This window comes from Centruroides sculpturatus, unplaced genomic scaffold (genome assembly GCF_000671375.1).
Source record: "Centruroides sculpturatus isolate CEXI.00-Female unplaced genomic scaffold, Cexi_2.0 scaffold349, whole genome shotgun sequence".
NCBI classification, from domain to species: Eukaryota; Metazoa; Arthropoda; class Arachnida; order Scorpiones; family Buthidae; genus Centruroides; species Centruroides sculpturatus.
Genome location: NW_019384593.1, coordinates 666,651 through 688,717, shown reverse-complemented (window position 1 = coordinate 688,717; position 22,067 = coordinate 666,651). Strand labels below are relative to the sequence as shown.

At 26.1% G+C, this 22,067-nt stretch overlaps 1 protein-coding gene across 1 annotated transcript; it reads right to left on the bottom strand.

The window, feature by feature from the left end:
- Positions 1 to 1,545: 1,545 nt before the first annotated feature.
- On the bottom strand, positions 1,546 to 21,335 carry LOC111624812 (transmembrane protein 165-like). The gene is made up of 4 exons (XM_023367766.1): positions 21,092 to 21,335; positions 16,564 to 16,633; positions 3,198 to 3,380; positions 1,546 to 1,683 (listed from the first exon to the last, which is right to left on the bottom strand). Exons 2-4 carry the CDS (start codon positions 16,627 to 16,629, stop codon positions 1,546 to 1,548), a joined length of 387 nt encoding a protein of 128 aa, XP_023223534.1. The 5' UTR covers positions 16,630 to 16,633; positions 21,092 to 21,335.
- Positions 21,336 to 22,067: the final 732 nt, after the last annotated feature.

The window sequence follows — 22,067 nt, the reverse complement described above, 5'->3', positions numbered from 1 at the left end:
CTTCTAACAATTGATTAAATAAATTTTTAGTCAGTCAATCTTTTAAACAAACATATCGTAAATTGTTAAAAGTTTACTGTGGAACACAAAATGGAAATTCTTCTGAAATCAGAGAGATGTCATAGAAAAAAGGAAGATTATATATATATAGAAAGAACTATCCATGAACCATATCTAGTTTTTAATTCTGCAATTTTGTTTGTATTATATTGACCAAACCAAACATGATTATTATAGGAAAATATAAAGGAGAAATCGCATAGATGAAAAAAATCATCACTAAATACTGATGAGACAATTAAATAATGAAAATAATATATACAAAGGATGCAATGCATTAATTACCATAATTCATTAATGAAGAATAATTGCAAAGCAGAATATCTTGCTATAATAGCATGTTTTACATAATTTATTACTTGTTAAAAAGCCATAAAATACAATATCTCTCCTCAGTGAATGATAGTAGATAACATGATTTTATATTACAAAAACAACCATTTTATATTAAACTAATGGCATTATATTTATGTATAGTAAGTGCCACTTAGTACAATAATTTTGGGACTACCCTATTCAATTGATGACAATTTGTACAGCTATCCAAAAACTTTTTAATATAATTAAAAATTTCAAAATGACAAATATTTGCCTAATCATTAAAGAATAAATTTTTTAAAAAAGGAAATATTTATTATCTGAAATTTTATCTTAAAGGTTACAGTAATAATTCAAAATCTAACATTCTTCAATAAAATAAAATCAAGATCTAATTATGTAAAATTCATTTTGAATTCTGAAAATTAAGGATACTTCATCTTTTCAAATTTTTCAATATTTTTTATTATTTTACATACTATTTTATGCTTACTCATATAAATATATTTGCAACATTAACTAATTGATTCACTTAGTACTGTTATAGGAGTCAGGATAAGTGAATTATTTAGTTAGTTTTATTTTATTCATTTCATTTATTAAAAATCTACTTCAAATGAAAGTAGAAAGCTTTCATTCTTTTCAAATATAAAAGAATATAATGAAAATGATGGCCAATTTATGTAAATACAATTTTTAAAGAATGTTATATATTTATAGTAAAAAAACAATAAATTACAGCAGAGCCTCGATTATCCGACTCAATTGGGGACTGGGGTTGGTTGGATAATTGAAAAGTATGAAAAAATCCATTATTAGTGTAGTATATTATTATATCCCATGTAATTAGTATATCACTATTAACCTACTTTGTGTTGAATTTTCATCAATGTTAAGCCTAACAAAAATTTTTTAAAATAATAATCATCGCTATTGTATCGTTAAAAATTATAAAATTAAGCCTCGTTTAAATACTGGCTCCCTTTCATGATCGATCCAGTGTTGCCAGCTGAAATATGTAAAAATAATATTAAAGTAGCCAAGACATAGCCAAATATTGTAGCGCCACATCACTAATGGACATTTGAAATTTGCCGACTAGGACGGTTGGTTAACCAAGGTGTCGGTTAATCGGGGGGGGGGTCAGATAATCGAGGCTCTACTGTATCAAATAATTAATTGGTTGTTATTTGACATACCTGTTCTTACTGAAATTTTTTGTGCAATAAATCTTCCACCTATAACTGCTAATGATGTACAACCTCCATGACCAAAAATGGCACCCAAAGCAACACCAACTGTATCCTAAAATATTACATTAGGTTAAAAAAGTTTAAATATAAATATATAATGTACTACAATCTATCTATTATTATTATTAAGCAAATTTTGAAATCTTTGCTACCATCTTTCTGCCATTTGAATAAAATGCTACTTTCATTATTAATTTCAAAACTTTTAGCTGAAATAATAAAATGAATGATTTAAACCTATGTGAAAAGCTGTGATTACCTCTTTGACACATCAAGTTTGACAAGTGAAAAGTCATTTGTCAAACTGACTGTAAATGTGTGAGTTACTGACACATTTATAGGAACCAGAGTTGCTGATTTCCAGGGACTGGTTTTCCCACCCCCAAACACCAAAAGTAATTTTGAATACCTTGTTTGAAAGACAATTGTTTTCTGAGTGTGTGCAAAATTTCAGATTTTTCTATAAAGGGGTTGCTGAAATATAAGCAATCAGAAAGTGGAAAAAAAAGTTGTATTTTCTTCTTCTGGCACTGCAGATGCTCCTAGAGAAAAAAAAACTACTGGGTCCAGAAAGCTCAAATTTTAAACTTAAGTCTCTCTTATTATCAGCGAGGTGCTACCAAAAACCTTTGGGTCAGTAGGTCAACATTCACAACGGCTCCCATAGAGCTATTTTACTTTTATAGCTTAATTTTATGCTTGCACAGATAAAATTGCATGGAAACAAATGATTTTTATTCAAAGTGTTATCCAGAATAACAAAATCTCAAATTTATGTGAATTAAAACTTTTTATAATAATTTTACTAAATGGCATATTGAAAGCATTTGGTCAGTGACCATTGTTGAGTGCTGATGGAACCGTACATCACAGTTTTAGGTCTTCATGTAATAACAATCATTAACCAAAACACAATTGATATCCAAACAAAAACACCTGAGATGTAAAAAAATTGCACCATTTAAAAAATTATGACAATTTGAATAAATGCAATAGTTAAATTAATAAAATTCATATAAAAATTTTAAAATACTTTTTAAACTAAATATATATTCAATATTTTCATATATTGTGCTAAAAATTTACAGTGAAAGCCTACTTTATGACATTAACCCATTTGAAAGCTCCCTTATCATGAAACTATCACAACAAGATTGTATTGACATTTGCATGATAAATGTTTTTGGTAATTCATTCCAAAACTGAAATTCTTACAATATAATTGAATTAATTCCTACTCTAAAATTAATTGCAATGTTGGATGTAATAGTTTCTTATGGAATATTAAATCAATTTTAAAACATGATTTATAACAATAATAATAAATTATTGCCAATATATATTTAATGCTTTAAGTTGTTATTTATATCTAATTTAAAATGATAAATGCAGGTTACTTAAAATACTTGCATTTTCATTGCTAAATGGCTTATTTATCATAATGATCACCTTGTAATTTGATTAATGGAAATCATAAAATAATTTGATTCAATGCTGAACCAATTGTAAAGTGAGGGTTATATGTATGCATATGTATGTGTATAAAAAGATTATATTATTAGTTACCTCTCTTGCTGCCAAAATTATAGTTGTTAATTGTGAACGATCACCCCATTCACCAAGAAAAGTCATAGTAAAAGATTCAAGAAACACTGTTGATATACACATATTCAACTTTCTTTTCAGCCATACAATTTTTCTTTCTTTCATTATTCCTGTTTCAACATCATCTTGTAATTCTTTACTATACTAAATTAAAAAAAATTTCATTTGCAAAATTTAATTTTTTTTGTTAAAAATATAAGATTTACACAATAAACTTTACTATAAATATATGTTTAGGCTATGTTAAAAAATTGATAGGTACATTACAAAAAAATATTTCATACAATAAAAAAACATAATTACTGTTTTGAATTCAAAACAATTTGCATTTGAGAAACAAAAAACAATTTTGAATATTAATATTTAATTCAAATAAAATAATTATTTTTACAAGATTATACTGTACATTTTCAATATTGAGACAAATCAAAGTATATTCTACTACATAAAGTATATATTTTGTAAATCTGCCTCATGTTTCTCAGTTTAGAATTCTGGTTTACCATTTAAGTTGACTCCTCAACAGTCTTAACTTTCATCAAAACACTAACTATAATATAAATAAACAAACTAGTACTACAACCAAATTTTAAATTTTGGTTTTGTTTGGTACTAGTTTAAATAGCAAGACATTATGATAATATGCTACAGTATATACAAAATATATATATATATATACACACACACGCTGCTATTAACTGTATATTTCTTACAATTTTAACTAATAAATTATAATGAAAGTTTTTTCTTCTGTAACTTCGTGAGATTATTGAGCAAACTTCTAACAATTGATTAAATAAATTTTTAGTCAGTCAATCTTTTAAACAAACATATCGTAAATTGTTAAAAGTTTACTGTGGAACACAAAATGGAAATTCTTCTGAAATCAGAGAGATGTCATAGAAAAAAGGAAGATTATATATATATAGAAAGAACTATCCATGAACCATATCTAGTTTTTAATTCTGCAATTTTGTTTGTATTATATTGACCAAACCAAACATGATTATTATAGGAAAATATAAAGGAGAAATCGCATAGATGAAAAAAATCATCACTAAATACTGATGAGACAATTAAATAATGAAAATAATATATACAAAGGATGCAATGCATTAATTACCATAATTCATTAATGAAGAATAATTGCAAAGCAGAATATCTTGCTATAATAGCATGTTTTACATAATTTATTACTTGTTAAAAAGCCATAAAATACAATATCTCTCCTCAGTGAATGATAGTAGATAACATGATTTTATATTACAAAAACAACCATTTTATATTAAACTAATGGCATTATATTTATGTATAGTAAGTGCCACTTAGTACAATAATTTTGGGACTACCCTATTCAATTGATGACAATTTGTACAGCTATCCAAAAACTTTTTAATATAATTAAAAATTTCAAAATGACAAATATTTGCCTAATCATTAAAGAATAAATTTTTTAAAAAAGGAAATATTTATTATCTGAAATTTTATCTTAAAGGTTACAGTAATAATTCAAAATCTAACATTCTTCAATAAAATAAAATCAAGATCTAATTATGTAAAATTCATTTTGAATTCTGAAAATTAAGGATACTTCATCTTTTCAAATTTTTCAATATTTTTTATTATTTTACATACTATTTTATGCTTACTCATATAAATATATTTGCAACATTAACTAATTGATTCACTTAGTACTGTTATAGGAGTCAGGATAAGTGAATTATTTAGTTAGTTTTATTTTATTCATTTCATTTATTAAAAATCTACTTCAAATGAAAGTAGAAAGCTTTCATTCTTTTCAAATATAAAAGAATATAATGAAAATGATGGCCAATTTATGTAAATACAATTTTTAAAGAATGTTATATATTTATAGTAAAAAAACAATAAATTACAGCAGAGCCTCGATTATCCGACTCAATTGGGGACTGGGGTTGGTTGGATAATTGAAAAGTATGAAAAAATCCATTATTAGTGTAGTATATTATTATATCCCATGTAATTAGTATATCACTATTAACCTACTTTGTGTTGAATTTTCATCAATGTTAAGCCTAACAAAAATTTTTTAAAATAATAATCATCGCTATTGTATCGTTAAAAATTATAAAATTAAGCCTCGTTTAAATACTGGCTCCCTTTCATGATCGATCCAGTGTTGCCAGCTGAAATATGTAAAAATAATATTAAAGTAGCCAAGACATAGCCAAATATTGTAGCGCCACATCACTAATGGACATTTGAAATTTGCCGACTAGGACGGTTGGTTAACCGAGGGGTCGGTTGATCGGGAGGCGGATAATCGAGGTTCTACTGTAAATATATTCAGACAGTTATTAACAAGATTAATTTTAAATTATTTAAACATTAAGTTGTAAGTAAAATAATTTCATATTCTTATAATCTTCAGGAAATAAATATAAATCAATGCTAAATTTGAAATAAATTATTATTATTAAAAGCATTTTTTAGATCAAATTTTATGCACATTTATCCCAAAAGTTATTATGCAACTTGCTTAAATTAAAGCAACACAATTATAAATAATAATATGCAGCTGTTCCAAAACACTTTTAACTAGTCTTAAAAATATATTCAAGTTAAATGACTTTTGGGCACCCTATATATTTAAAAAAGTGAATGACAGTTATTTTCTAGAGAATCTTTATTATGTCTTATAATAGGTCATTTCTAATTCAAAAATGCTCTGTTCTCATTAAAAATTACAGACATACCTCTGTTAACATTACCTCTGGTATCAAAACCTCAAATCAAGGGGGCTGGAAATTATGAAATTCTTTAGTCCATAATTTCCAGCCCCATTTAACATAAAAATATCAAAATTTCAGGATCAATGCCCATAAGTCATCTGATTGCCAAACAACAGTAACTGATCACTTATTACAAGTTATAGGTTTGTCTGTTTTAACAGTTTCACGTGTCATCAGAATAATTTAGTTGCCTTCATAAGGCATGTTTCAGTGTGATGTACTGCAGTAAATGAAGTATGAATAAAAGAATAAATTGTACTAAAAGAAGAAAATAACATTCAATGGACTAGAAATGAAGATGGCTCAATCAATAAGTTTTATTAACATATTTGATCTACTGGACCATGAAGAGAGATCAGATCCTGGTGTTCTTCTATACTTCTGATGTGATACTTAATTTATTGCATTTCTTTTTTCTCTCTATTTTTACACTTGAAGTTATATATATTTATTTTCTGGACTTCATAATTAAAATGTTCTTTTATAACTTCTTGTCTGAGCTCCAGGGATATTGCTTCAGCTTCTCCCTCCTCCTTGATAGCCCTGTTGTTCTGTCAGATGTGGATCTTATACTAGATTGGCTTCAGAAAATTTGAGCAATCTTATCAGAAATAGGACAACATATTATAGCCTATACTACTGTACTTTTGTTCATAGAGTCACAAGAGACAACACAAAGTTAATGGGATTAAAAGACAGCAGCAATCAATAGAAAATATATATCTTTTATATTCTTAATTTGTTTTTTTCATGATTCTTACTTATATGACATAATAATTATAATGAGAATAATCCCATATTCATAAGTAAATACTTTATATAAATTAATCAGAGACAAAATTTTCACTTGTCGATGATCATTATGCAACATAGGTACTAATTCAAGTACTATTATATTATAAAATTTAACACTTTCAAAAAGTAAAAAGCATTAACTATTTCAATTAATAAATTATTTCTCGTATCATATTTATAATTATTGACATTTATTAATTATGTTAGAACACAATCATGATATTTGAGGTGGAGCATTAGCAAAGCCTCTTCTAAGTGGCTTACAACATTGTGTTTGTTCTCAAAACCTGTTCAATTGATTTTGATTAAACTTTGTCATTTTTCATTAATTGCAATGAGGAATCCAAAAATGTAGTAAAAAAAAAATCAAGGTCTATGACTTTTTAATGTAGAGGACGTGGTTGCTGTATCATCAAATGCAGTGTGTAGTGTCTTTGTAATCCAAAAAGAATTGGTAGACGAACGAACAGCAATTGGTTAGAAAACGTTACATTTTATTTAAAAATTCTATGCTGTACCATTATATGACAAGTAAGCATTTTTATGTTATCATCACCTCGTGTTTTAGTTATGTTCCTACTAACCAATGTCGTAAAACTAACCTTAATTTTTTTGTGTAATCTTAACAGCACTGAAGAGGGGTTGGGAATATAAGCCAACCCGAAATGCATCTGAATTAGGAATTTTTAAATAAAACGTAACATTTTCTAGCCAATTGCTGTTCGTTCGTCTACCAATTCTTTTTGGATTACAAAGACGCTACACACTGCACGTCTATGACTTTGTTTTCGAGTTATAAGGTCATTTCATGAACACATGCAACAAAGCAATATTGTATGAATCACATGACTTTGTAGTTCGATGTTTCATGGTCGCTAGGATGTCTTCTATGGGCTTACAGAATCAAGTTCGTTCTCAAAATTTAATGGACTGATTTTGATAATCAAAGCAATCGATGATGATTGCTTTGTTCTTGGATCACCTCTCTGTGTCGGCAAGTGCAAGGATAATCTCTGTATCTAGCCTGTGCAAGGATCATGTCTTCCATGGCTGGCAGGTACAGTATAAGGATAGCCTCTTTTGTAGCAGAAAGTGCAAAGTTCACCTGTCCACATTCACCAGGTAAAAAGATTACCTCTTCTGTGCATAATAAGTACAGGGATTTCTTCAGGGTATTGCAATAGTTTGTTAATTTGTTTGTATTGCAATAGTTTGTTAATTTGTTTGTTAATAGTTTGTTAATTTGTTGTATTGCAATAGTTTGAAGAACTTTGTTGTATTGCAATAGAACTGAGGCAGAGCCTCAGTTCTATTGCAATACAACAAAGTTGCTCAATGTCCTAGTAAGTAATATAGTATTATAATACTTGTTTGCAATTATTATAGGCTCAAATTAGATACAAACAAATTTGTTAAAAAGTACTGTACAGTACTTTTACTACAATAATCAGTTTAAAACAGATTTCTTAACTAAAGGAAATTTCTTAACTACAGAAATTTTAAGACAATAAAAATCAAAATAATTTAGTTATGGTTGATGGCTAAGACAGTTAAGGCATCAGCCTACCACTCTGAGTGACTCAGGATTGAATTCAAATGATGAACTACCTAGGAATTTCTAACAAGCAGTTTATTAGATACATTGATATATCCAGGATATATCAATGTATCTAATAAACTGGATAAACTGGATGGTGAAGATATATCAATATATCATCCTTCACCATCCAGTTTCTCCCACTATGGGCCTGGCTATACTCACACTGGATATGGAAGAAAAGCCCCCTTAGTGCCCACAGGGTGGAGTTAAAAATGAAATGATAATTAATTATTAAACTGACTACTGTATTATTGAATTTTGTANATAATAGTAATAAATAATTAATATTTATAATAAAATATTAATTAAAATAAAATTAAAGACAAAATAATCAATACAATTTTTTGTTTTTATATTGTCTACTTAGACTTTGTTTATAAACAGGATTTATTATACTGATGTAGTATACCAGTATAATAAAGTCCTGTTTATAAACAAGGTCCAAGTAGACAATATAAAACTAAAAATTAAAACATTAAGGACATAAAAGTAAAAAGAATTAATCAATATAAGTTTAAATCACACATTAAAGTTAAAGTTATTCAAATTTTTCAAGTTAAAAATTATTCATTCATTTTCACCAATCTGTTAAAAATATTTTTTTATTCATTTTAATTAGATGAGAAATTTTTAATTAGATTAGTTTCATTTTAAAAATATTTCATTTATGTTGATATTGATTTTCATACATAACTTATATACTAATAGTATAGTATACATAACAATTTTGTTTTTCTTCAACTATTCAATTCTTAATGCTAAAATTGAATCTCAATTTTCAAATATTTGTATTTTGATATTGGAATTCAGTTCTGTATATTTAATAAAAATGAGATTAAATTTGAAAATAATTACAAAATAAAAGTTTAGTATTTATTTGCAATTGTGTGTATTATCTATTCAGAAAAGTTGATTCAATTCTAGTTAATTTCAAGACAAATCTAATGTAGTATATTCAAATATGAATAAAAACTGCTTTATAATTCCAATAATTAATAGGCAAATTATATTGCAATATTCTGTATACAAAAACATATTGTTTTTTTGCCATTCTAAGTTTACAAAATCTTTCAGAAATTACTTATCATTTAAGAACTGTAAATTTAGACTAAAATAATAAAAATAAGCTAAATTTAATAATTATGTTATTACCAATTTTAACTTTGATATCTGCTTAGTCAAATTACTTTTTCTCCAATTAGAAACTATTTTCTTAATCTTATATTTGTGCTAAATATAAATTTTAGCACAAATAGATTACATGATATTGATTAACAAATAAATATTTATTAAAAAAATAATAAAATCACATTTAACAAAATTATATATATTCAATAACATAAAATATGTGGTAAAGCCAATTCAATGATTTTGATTTCTTGAATTAAAGACTAAAATCAAATTGCATTGAGCAATATCTATAAATTACCTCATTTTTTTTTTAATAGTTCAAAAATTCAAAATGAAATTTCATATTATATAAAAATTCATTTTCTTATATGTAATTTAATTTGTTATAATGTTAGTCTAGTAGTAGTGAAATGTTTCCATTTAAAAATATAAATTATAGATATAATTCTATGGGATTTTAGTTATTACATGGAGTTATTACATACATATTAGTTATTTCATGGAGAACAACTTATACATGCTTTATTTGTCATTTATCATACAGTACTTAATTATATTGATAATTAGTTATTGTACACTTATATTAATTTATGTAAATAATAAGACTTGTTCATATTATTTTCATTATTGTTATTAATGTGAATAAAATATGGATTTAATAAAAAAACCTAAGTTAAAAGACAATTTTTTATTTTGACATTAAAAATTGCAACCCAGCATTGTGACAATCATATATTATATATTTTAAATTAAATAAAAACTTAAGAAATTTTTTATTTAATTTAAGATATGTTCTCCAAATTAGTAGTGTCTTGCCCCTGTACATTATGCTTTTCCTGATAACAGAGTTGTTCCTGTCATCTATGTAACTCCATTCAGGGAAAATTTTTTAATTGAAATCACATGACTATCAGTCTAGTCCAGAAGTTTGTATATAATTAATCAGTGTCTCTTGTCCCCTAAGCTTTCTGTATCTGTTCTTGACTTTCATCTATCTAACACTGTTCTTGAGATTAAGGAAGGACAGACAGACAGACAACAGTGGGAATTTATAGGTCTACAATTTTTTCAAATTGCAGCCCAATTAAATCTAAATCTAAAACAAGACTGGATGTTGCAGCCTTACATGTTGGAGTCAGTTTACTTTTCTTGCACAACTAGCAGACAAATCTTCTAAGTATTTGAATTCTATGAATTGACAACATGCTAATTATTGAATGATATTTCAAAAATCAAATAATTTAAGCATACATTCAAATAAAGATGAAAGAATGAAACAATGTGTTCATTAGACATTTACATCTGAATTGTAATAGAAAACCACATCGATGATTAAATGATTAACAAGACAGAAAAAATGAATTAATTAATGATGCCAATGTACAAGTACTTGATGAAAAACAAAACTGTCTGTACTGATTGCAATATTTTAACATTCAGTTGTTAATAATTTTGATATATAAATTAATAATCTTATATTCATACTATTTAAAAAATATATATCAATTGTCTGGATATAGCCTAATGTCTAGTATTATATTGCATAAAATAAACCTCAATAATGAAATTATCTTTGTTTTTAATAGAAAAAAGTTTGAAGACACAAATTAATAAATATGTAATTTTAATTTGTAATACTTGATAAATCTACTATAGCAGATACCGTATTTCAAAATGGTAAGAATACACAGAATTGAACATGTGTCACAAAAAAAAACTTTGTAATTTAAATATAAATCATAATTATCATCCTTTCATTGGTCAGCAGATTCCAAACAATGAAATAAGCAACTATTGAACTATACTGCATTATTTTTGTTAGAATTATTATTTTTCCAGTGCAAATGGAATAGAGAGTAGATGTATATTCATTCATACATGGGTATTAAATATTCAATAATATAACTATCTCTAAATTGCTAAAATCTTAATTGCTCTTTTTATGGTTAGAAATTACATACACAAAATAAATCTATTTTTCCTCTGTTCTCACTTAACAATATTCATTTCATAATATACCTTAGTAAAATTTCATTAATAAAAATTCTAGGAATATTGAAATTTTTTTTTGAATTAGCTTAATCATATTTCATCTAATACAAATTATTACTTGTATTTAGAAAAAGTTCTCTAACCAAACAAGTAAGATAATTCTTGTACTAAGAATTTTAGATTCTCTGGGGGTAACAGTTATCTTTAGCTTAATTGTTTTGAAAAATTTCATATATTTTATTAGATTATTTTATTTGAAAATAATTTATAAATTATTACTTTCCTCTTCATCTGTTCCATATTAAAAAGTTTAAATAAATTACTGTATAAAATTACTTATATAAAACATAATTTCATTAAATAGATAAAAATAATCTTTATGTAATAAAAAGCATCAAATATATTTCATATATATAAGTATATACATCAAGATAATTTATGATAGTGTAAAAATTTAAATAAATATTAGTTTCGAAATTTATTCAGAAATAATTTTTATTAACTATGTAATTTTTTTATTTTATCTATTGTTATTCTAAACAAAGAACGGGCGATGATAATCTCTTTCAGATAATTATTAAATCATCAAATATAATTGGTTTATTCATAGATAGTACTAGAGTGGTGATGAGCAGAATTTTCAACAAACTTTCTTACTGTTCGAGTGTTTTCGAGTATTACAAACATCTTTAATGATAACTTTTCAATTCTTAATTCAAATTAATTATTAAAAACAACAACTAAATCACAATTTTAGTGAAATTCGAACAGAGAACTGTTCAGAAAGCTAAGAAAATTTTCGAGTCAACTTTTTGTACAAATTTAAAAACTTTAAACGTTTTATTAATATAGGCAAATTTTTCTCAATATTTTCATGTGAACGTGAAACTTAAAGGAAATAACTTTCCAAGTAGAATTATCACATGGTTCCAAACTGGAACCGAATTTGAATCCTTGAAGAAGTTGCTTACTTGGTTGGGCGTTACCTGCGTTGTCGTGAGTGGACTTGTTGATGAAGGTAGATGAATCCCTTATCGTATAGCCATCCGTCCGACGATATTTTATGATTAAAATATATTTTATAATTATTACAAACGGGAACAGATATCATATCAAGTTCAAATAATTTCAAAATTTAGAATATGTAAAGTAACAACGATGTTATTTCACACGACCGCTTCTATACACTTATCATGTTATTAAATAACTGAAAAGAGATTACATTATCACACACAAATATTAGAATAATTTATAATTCGGAAATGTTCATAACAATATAAGTATTTTAATTTTTATAAATAACTTTATTGCTTTAAATATTTGTTAGTAATAATATATTTGCATTAATATTACTATCAAGCAAAAATACTTAATAAACAATGCAAATTGAAACTTAGAGTATCTATACAAATGAATAATATAATATTCCCAAAAATATTAATTATTATTTAGTATTGGTTTACTTATCATACCATACTTTATACAGTATTCCAAAATTTCATTACTTGTTTAAAAATATAACTCCCCAACATTAATTTTTAGAGACGTATTATGGTATAATTTGTATATATAATTTAAAATAATTCTTAAAATTGTGAATTAGCCCATTATAAAAAAAATCCAGCAACGAGTTGCTTAACTTTTCCGGCAACTTTTGTAGCGCCATCTGTTATCATATTTTATTTAAAAACTTTTTATATTTTTAATTATTATAAAATAGCAAAAAGCTTAATTTTGAGAGAATAAATGGGTTTTATAAAAAAAATTGTAAATGCTAATAGAGAGGTTGAGGCGCACGTTTTAAACGTGTAAACGTGTACGTGTGACGTTCGGCGCCGCTTTCCCGTAAGCCTAAAAGTTTGACGATGGTGTTTGGAATGTCGAGCGTGATTCCACCGACTATCCAAACACCATTGTCAAACTTTTAGGCTTACGGGAAAGCGGCGCCGAACGTCACACGTACACGTTTACACGTTTAAAACGTGCGCCTCAACCTCTCTAATAACGAGTAAAATCGTCATTAAGTCCAACCCTACTGGAGATACACACGACCCCATTAACTTCTCACCCCCTCGACCTTTAACCACCAATATTTAATAGCATCAATCCCCCTAATACATAAACCTCCCTGCAAAATTTCAGAAATTTTCGACAAAAATTACAGGAGTTAAGCTTCAAACAGGGTGAACAAAATCGAACCACACACATACGCTCTCCAATATCCATTCATACATACATACATGGAAAAAAACACGAATATTTTTGTATTTCTCGGCGATTCAATGTGTTTCAAATCCAAAAATGTAAAAATCTTGGGGGGTCATTTTTTGACCGATTGTCATACTTTTCCTCTTATATATAACAGCAAGGAAAGCAAAAATTAAAAAATTATTTTTCCGGTTATTGATTAATAGAGCAAGGATAGCTAGGCACTAAAAATCAGTCATTTACTGTATATGATTTTTAGTGCTTAGATGTCCTAGCTCTATTCATTACTCAAGTTCATTTTTCAGAAAATTTTTAAGATATTCAGTTACTACAGTATTAATTTTTCATAGGAAGTTCGGCCAGATCATCATTAACCATTGATATCGACTCACAAAAAAGCTGGCAAGACTCCGGGACTCAATCCTGTCGCCAAGAGTTACTGATCAAATGTTTAAATTTCTTACAATGAAAATCAATAGAAAATAATCTGATTTTCCTTCTTGTAGATTTACTAGAAATTCACTGTTTTAAAATTGTATTTTCAATTATCATCAACTTTGTAAAAATAATATTTCCGATCAATTAAACTGTTAGAAAAAAACTTAAATAACAAGAGTTATTATTAAAAACAAATTTAAAAATCTTTAAGAAACAACAAAGTTACAGAACTTTTAATTGAAAAAAACTATATTGCACTAGAAACTAATTGAACGAGTTTAGGAAATAAAACTATTCTACATGAAAATACAAAAATTAAAGTTTAAATGCGGTTTAAATACAATATCTAGGACAAATTTCATCAATATATAAATTCGCCTCTTAAAAAAAAAATTGTAACACTGGTTGTATAGTTTCAAACCACCTTGAAGTGTTAAAATTGCAAGTAACATTGGCAGTTATCGGCTACGAAATTTGTTCTTTACAATATTCACTGTACCGAACAAACGTTCAATTTCTTCTACGTTTGACACTTTTTTATACGTAATTGCTTATAGTAAACGCGAATTGCTTATAGTAATAAGAAAGTTGTGAAGACATCTGGCATATAGATTGATGTTTTTAATTACATGAACATTTTGAAGCATTCTAATACAGTAATTGTATAGTTAATTTATACCCAGCCAGATGCTTCTTAACTTTAACAACACCTCACTGAAAATTATTTATTAACTGTAACGAACTGAAAAGTTTTCAACCTGTTCTACAGGCCCTCTTCATGTTTTTAAAAATCGTGATTTTTCAAAACCTAAAGATGGGCTATGGAAGTTAAGTAACTGTATAAAAATACATTTTAAAATTGAAAATTCCTCAATTTCAATTGGTGGTTCTCTCTAATATAGTATATTCTTAAGTGCTTTTTCGATTCTTCTGAAAACTTTCGATAATTATCAGTACAAAATTCATAAATAGGTAAATATTTTACATTCAACAGTCATCTGAATATATCTGGCATCTGTATCTGTAGGTATGAGTACAAATGCCAGATAAATTCAAAATATCTTTAGATATAACTCCCCAATTTAAAATACATTCAATATAGCTACAGATATAACTTTTTGAAAAGTCATAATTCCAATTTATAAACTTATAAAAGTTTATAATGTAATTAATTCAGACGATGTTGAAATACTTTCCTGATAAATCACGACATTTCGCAACAGAACAATAGCATGTATTACATAAAGTTTTTACTAGCAATATTAACTACGGTAATGTGTGCGTGTGTCTTTAGATCTATAAATGTGATGGTATTACTGTATGATACATCGTAATAAATAATATTCTTTAAAAATCAAAAATATATAAGTTACAGTAAGCATCAAAATCCTCCTAAAGAACGCAAGAGACTATTTTAAAGAACTGGAAAATGTTGAAAAGCACATTTAATACGAAAAACTTCATATTTATTTGCTTACTAATGTTTATGTATATAATTATAATATAATTATCTGAACAACGTAATTATTTTAGTAATAATAATACAGTAGAGCGTCGTTTATCCGAAAGCATTCCAGTCGGCAAATTTAAATTTTCGCTAGTGCTGTGGCGCTGCAATCTTCGGATATTTCTCGGGCTACTCAAATATTTTACGTTTTTGATACTAAATTAACATNAAGTTGTATGTATAATTTGTAATTTTTTTATTTATATTTTATTATTGGCTATCAGCTGTTTATGATTTTAAATTTAATTACATAATTTTGAATTGAAACACTCCTGCATTAAAACTATAATTATAGTGAATATTCTAATGCAGTGGTCTATCTGAAGAAGACCTAGCAAGAGGGCTGAAAACAAATTGTATGTTCAAGTAAAGTGTTGCTGGGACAATAAAAGGTATTGCAGTTAAAACTAAATTTCCATTTTGTAATAATGAGTATTTGTTATTATTTGTTAGACTAACTAAATTTATAAACTATGTTTTAAGAGCTTGCATTGCTGATGAACAAGCACTAACATTTTCAATATTAATCTAACACTTTTATTAATCTTTTATTATTTATGAAAAGATAACTCAATTATCTATTGGGCAAGTTCATAGTGCAATTTCTTATTTAATACTCAAGCAATATAACCTAATCATCATCTTTAATGCCCTATCTTCATTACACTTTTGTTTATACTTAATCTAAAATTTAAATTTAAAATTTGTTTTAAAAAGAATTAAGTAGATTTAAAAAAGATCTAACCTATAATTAAATCCATGGGAAAAAATGTTAATAGATTAGAATGCATACAGCAAGAATATTTAAAGCTATTTTAAACATATCAGATTAGAAACAAATGAGAATTAAAAATTTTGTGAATTTTGAAAGCTATAAAAATATACCTCATCTGAATTTGTAATACTTTTTTGTACTTCTTCGTATTCAGCCTGGCCCTCATAAGGTGACATATAAATCAAACACAAGTTTTAATATTTATGGCAGTTTGGAGTAATGATAAGTAATGCACAGTAAATGTTAGAAGGATTGTTCCATTGGCTTACTTCTATGATCTCAAAACAATACCAAACAAGTAATAGAGTATTAAATTTATTACAACAATAATGTTAATTTATAATTTTAATGTTTTTGGTTTATTCACTGATTATCATCAGGATCATTTCAATTTGAAAACTAAGACAGAGATTCAAACTACAAGAACCAAATATGATTCCAAACTAAAATAAGATATGAATGGTTTTTTGAATCTTATTTTTAAAAATACTACTACTCAATAGCAAGTCTTACTGTATAAATAAATAAATCTCCCTGCCAAGTGTCGGCACTTGGCAGGTAGACTCAGGTATCCAGGAGTACGGCGTAGGTATTTTTCTAGTAAACTAGTTAGTTTTGAAAGATTTTTCAGGCTTAAAAATTGACTTTTATGTTTGCATATATGATATATATAACAAATCTAGTATCAATTTTAATTAATATAATCTGTTGATTATGTGATTAGAAGGAAAAAATTATATATACAACAAAAATTCATAATTTTAATTTAAAGTCCCATTTAAAATATGTAAAGTTAAAACTAGGAAATATGTCAATAATTCCAACTTTAACACCTTTTATTGTCCCAGCAATATTTCACCTAGTCATACAAATGCTCTGAGCTTGCTATATACAGGATTAAGAAGAACAAGCCAATTACTACATTAGCCATGTTTGCTATAGAGTCAGGTGTTTAAGCTCAGAAAATGCTGAAATGTTATATGACTATTTTTAAAGATTGTATGTAAGAATACTAGGGATTTTAGAGATTTTTAAAGAGGCAAGCAGAGGGTTGCATCAATCATAAGGACACAGACATACTATCTTTTGGTTCGGAAGTCATACAATCCTGTTAAGGGGGAGAGATAAGAGGAACAGGAATAGCAATACAGTAGACCCCCCTATAACACGGGTTCCTATAATTACGATTCCTATAAGACAATGAAAAAATTGCGACGGTATCCGTACAAACCTGGTAAAAAAACTCCTATAATTCGGTAAAACGTCATCAGGCAGCCAAACTACTTTCTGCCGTCCAATGCCACACTACGGAGAATTTAGGCCGGTAAATTGAGTTTACTATCGTCTGTACAGTATTATATANTATATTTAATAAAAATGAGATTAAATTTGAAAATAATTACAAAATAAAAGTTTAGTATTTATTTGCAATTGTGTGTATTATCTATTCAGAAAAGTTGATTCAATTCTAGTTAATTTCAAGACAAATCTAATGTAGTATATTCAAATATGAATAAAAACTGCTTTATAATTCCAATAATTAATAGGCAAATTATATTGCAATATTCTGTATACAAAAACACATTGTTTTTTTGCCATTCTAAGTTTACAAAATCTTTCAGAAATTACTTATCATTTAAGAACTGTAAATTTAGACTAAAATAATAAAAATAAGCTAAATTTAATAATTATGTTATTACCAATTTTAACTTTGATATCTGCTTAGTCAAATTACTTTTTCTCCAATTAGAAACTATTTTCTTAATCTTATATTTGTGCTAAATATAAATTTTAGCACAAATAGATTACATGATATTGATTAACAAATAAATATTTATTAAAAAAATAATAAAATCACATTTAACAAAATTATATATATTCAATAACATAAAATATGTGGTAAAGCCAATTCAATGATTTTGATTTCTTGAATTAAAGACTAAAATCAAATTGCATTGAGCAATATCTATAAATTACCTCATTTTTTTTTTAATAGTTCAAAAATTCAAAATGAAATTTCATATTATATAAAAATTCATTTTCTTATATGTAATTTAATTTGTTATAATGTTAGTCTAGTAGTAGTGAAATGTTTCCATTTAAAAATATAAATTATAGATATAATTCTATGGGATTTTAGTTATTACATGGAGTTATTACATACATATTAGTTATTTCATGGAGAACAACTTATACATGCTTTATTTGTCATTTATCATACAGTACTTAATTATATTGATAATTAGTTATTGTACACTTATATTAATTTATGTAAATAATAAGACTTGTTCATATTATTTTCATTATTGTTATTAATGTGAATAAAATATGGATTTAATAAAAAAACCTAAGTTAAAAGACAATTTTTTATTTTGACATTAAAAATTGCAACCCAGCATTGTGACAATCATATATTATATATTTTAAATTAAATAAAAACTTAAGAAATTTTTTATTTAATTTAAGATATGTTCTCCAAATTAGTAGTGTCTTGCCCCTGTACATTATGCTTTTCCTGATAACAGAGTTGTTCCTGTCATCTATGTAACTCCATTCAGGGAAAATTTTTTAATTGAAATCACATGACTATCAGTCTAGTCCAGAAGTTTGTATATAATTAATCAGTGTCTCTTGTCCCCTAAGCTTTCTGTATCTGTTCTTGACTTTCATCTATCTAACACTGTTCTTGAGATTAAGGAAGGACAGACAGACAGACAACAGTGGGAATTTATAGGTCTACAATTTTTTCAAATTGCAGCCCAATTAAATCTAAATCTAAAACAAGACTGGATGTTGCAGCCTTACATGTTGGAGTCAGTTTACTTTTCTTGCACAACTAGCAGACAAATCTTCTAAGTATTTGAATTCTATGAATTGACAACATGCTAATTATTGAATGATATTTCAAAAATCAAATAATTTAAGCATACATTCAAATAAAGATGAAAGAATGAAACAATGTGTTCATTAGACATTTACATCTGAATTGTAATAGAAAACCACATCGATGATTAAATGATTAACAAGACAGAAAAAATGAATTAATTAATGATGCCAATGTACAAGTACTTGATGAAAAACAAAACTGTCTGTACTGATTGCAATATTTTAACATTCAGTTGTTAATAATTTTGATATATAAATTAATAATCTTATATTCATACTATTTAAAAAATATATATCAATTGTCTGGATATAGCCTAATGTCTAGTATTATATTGCATAAAATAAACCTCAATAATGAAATTATCTTTGTTTTTAATAGAAAAAAGTTTGAAGACACAAATTAATAAATATGTAATTTTAATTTGTAATACTTGATAAATCTACTATAGCAGATACCGTATTTCAAAATGGTAAGAATACACAGAATTGAACATGTGTCACAAAAAAAAACTTTGTAATTTAAATATAAATCATAATTATCATCCTTTCATTGGTCAGCAGATTCCAAACAATGAAATAAGCAACTATTGAACTATACTGCATTATTTTTGTTAGAATTATTATTTTTCCAGTGCAAATGGAATAGAGAGTAGATGTATATTCATTCATACATGGGTATTAAATATTCAATAATATAACTATCTCTAAATTGCTAAAATCTTAATTGCTCTTTTTATGGTTAGAAATTACATACACAAAATAAATCTATTTTTCCTCTGTTCTCACTTAACAATATTCATTTCATAATATACCTTAGTAAAATTTCATTAATAAAAATTCTAGGAATATTGAAATTTTTTTTTGAATTAGCTTAATCATATTTCATCTAATACAAATTATTACTTGTATTTAGAAAAAGTTCTCTAACCAAACAAGTAAGATAATTCTTGTACTAAGAATTTTAGATTCTCTGGGGGTAACAGTTATCTTTAGCTTAATTGTTTTGAAAAATTTCATATATTTTATTAGATTATTTTATTTGAAAATAATTTATAAATTATTACTTTCCTCTTCATCTGTTCCATATTAAAAAGTTTAAATAAATTACTGTATAAAATTACTTATATAAAACATAATTTCATTAAATAGATAAAAATAATCTTTATGTAATAAAAAGCATCAAATATATTTCATATATATAAGTATATACATCAAGATAATTTATGATAGTGTAAAAATTTAAATAAATATTAGTTTCGAAATTTATTCAGAAATAATTTTTATTAACTATGTAATTTTTTTATTTTATCTATTGTTATTCTAAACAAAGAACGGGCGATGATAATCTCTTTCAGATAATTATTAAATCATCAAATATAATTGGTTTATTCATAGATAGTACTAGAGTGGTGATGAGCAGAATTTTCAACAAACTTTCTTACTGTTCGAGTGTTTTCGAGTATTACAAACATCTTTAATGATAACTTTTCAATTCTTAATTCAAATTAATTATTAAAAACAACAACTAAATCACAATTTTAGTGAAATTCGAACAGAGAACTGTTCAGAAAGCTAAGAAAATTTTCGAGTCAACTTTTTGTACAAATTTAAAAACTTTAAACGTTTTATTAATATAGGCAAATTTTTCTCAATATTTTCATGTGGACGAGAAACTTAAAGGAAATAACTTTCCAAGTAGAATTATCACATGGTTCCAAACTGGAACCGAATTTGAATCCTTGAAGAAGTTGCTTACTTGGTTGGGCGTTACCTGCGTTGTCGTGAGTGGACTTGTTGATGAAGGTAGATGAATCCCTTATCGTATAGCCATCCGTCCGACGATATTTTATGATTAAAATATATTTTATAATTATTACAAACGGGAACAGATATCATATCAAGTTCAAATAATTTCAAAATTTAGAATATGTAAAGTAACAACGATGTTATTTCACACGACCGCTTCTATACACTTATCATGTTATTAAATAACTGAAAAGAGATTACATTATCACACACAAATATTAGAATAATTTATAATTCGGAAATGTTCATAACAATATAAGTATTTTAATTTTTATAAATAACTTTATTGCTTTAAATATTTGTTAGTAATAATATATTTGCATTAATATTACTATCAAGCAAAAATACTTAATAAACAATGCAAATTGAAACTTAGAGTATCTATACAAATGAATAATATAATATTCCCAAAAATATTAATTATTATTTAGTATTGGTTTACTTATCATACCATACTTTATACAGTATTCCAAAATTTCATTACTTGTTTAAAAATATAACTCCCCAACATTAATTTTTAGAGACGTATTATGGTATAATTTGTATATATAATTTAAAATAATTCTTAAAATTGTGAATTAGCCCATTATAAAAAAAATCCAGCAACGAGTTGCTTAACTTTTCCGGCAACTTTTGTAGCGCCATCTGTTATCATATTTTATTTAAAAACTTTTTATATTTTTAATTATTATAAAATAGCAAAAAGCTTAATTTTGAGAGAATAAATGGGTTTTATAAAAAAAATTGTAAATGCTAATAGAGAGGTTGAGGCGCACGTTTTAAACGTGTAAACGTGTACGTGTGACGTTCGGCGCCGCTTTCCCGTAAGCCTAAAAGTTTGACGATGGTGTTTGGAATGTCGAGCGTGATTCCACCGACTATCCAAACACCATTGTCAAACTTTTAGGCTTACGGGAAAGCG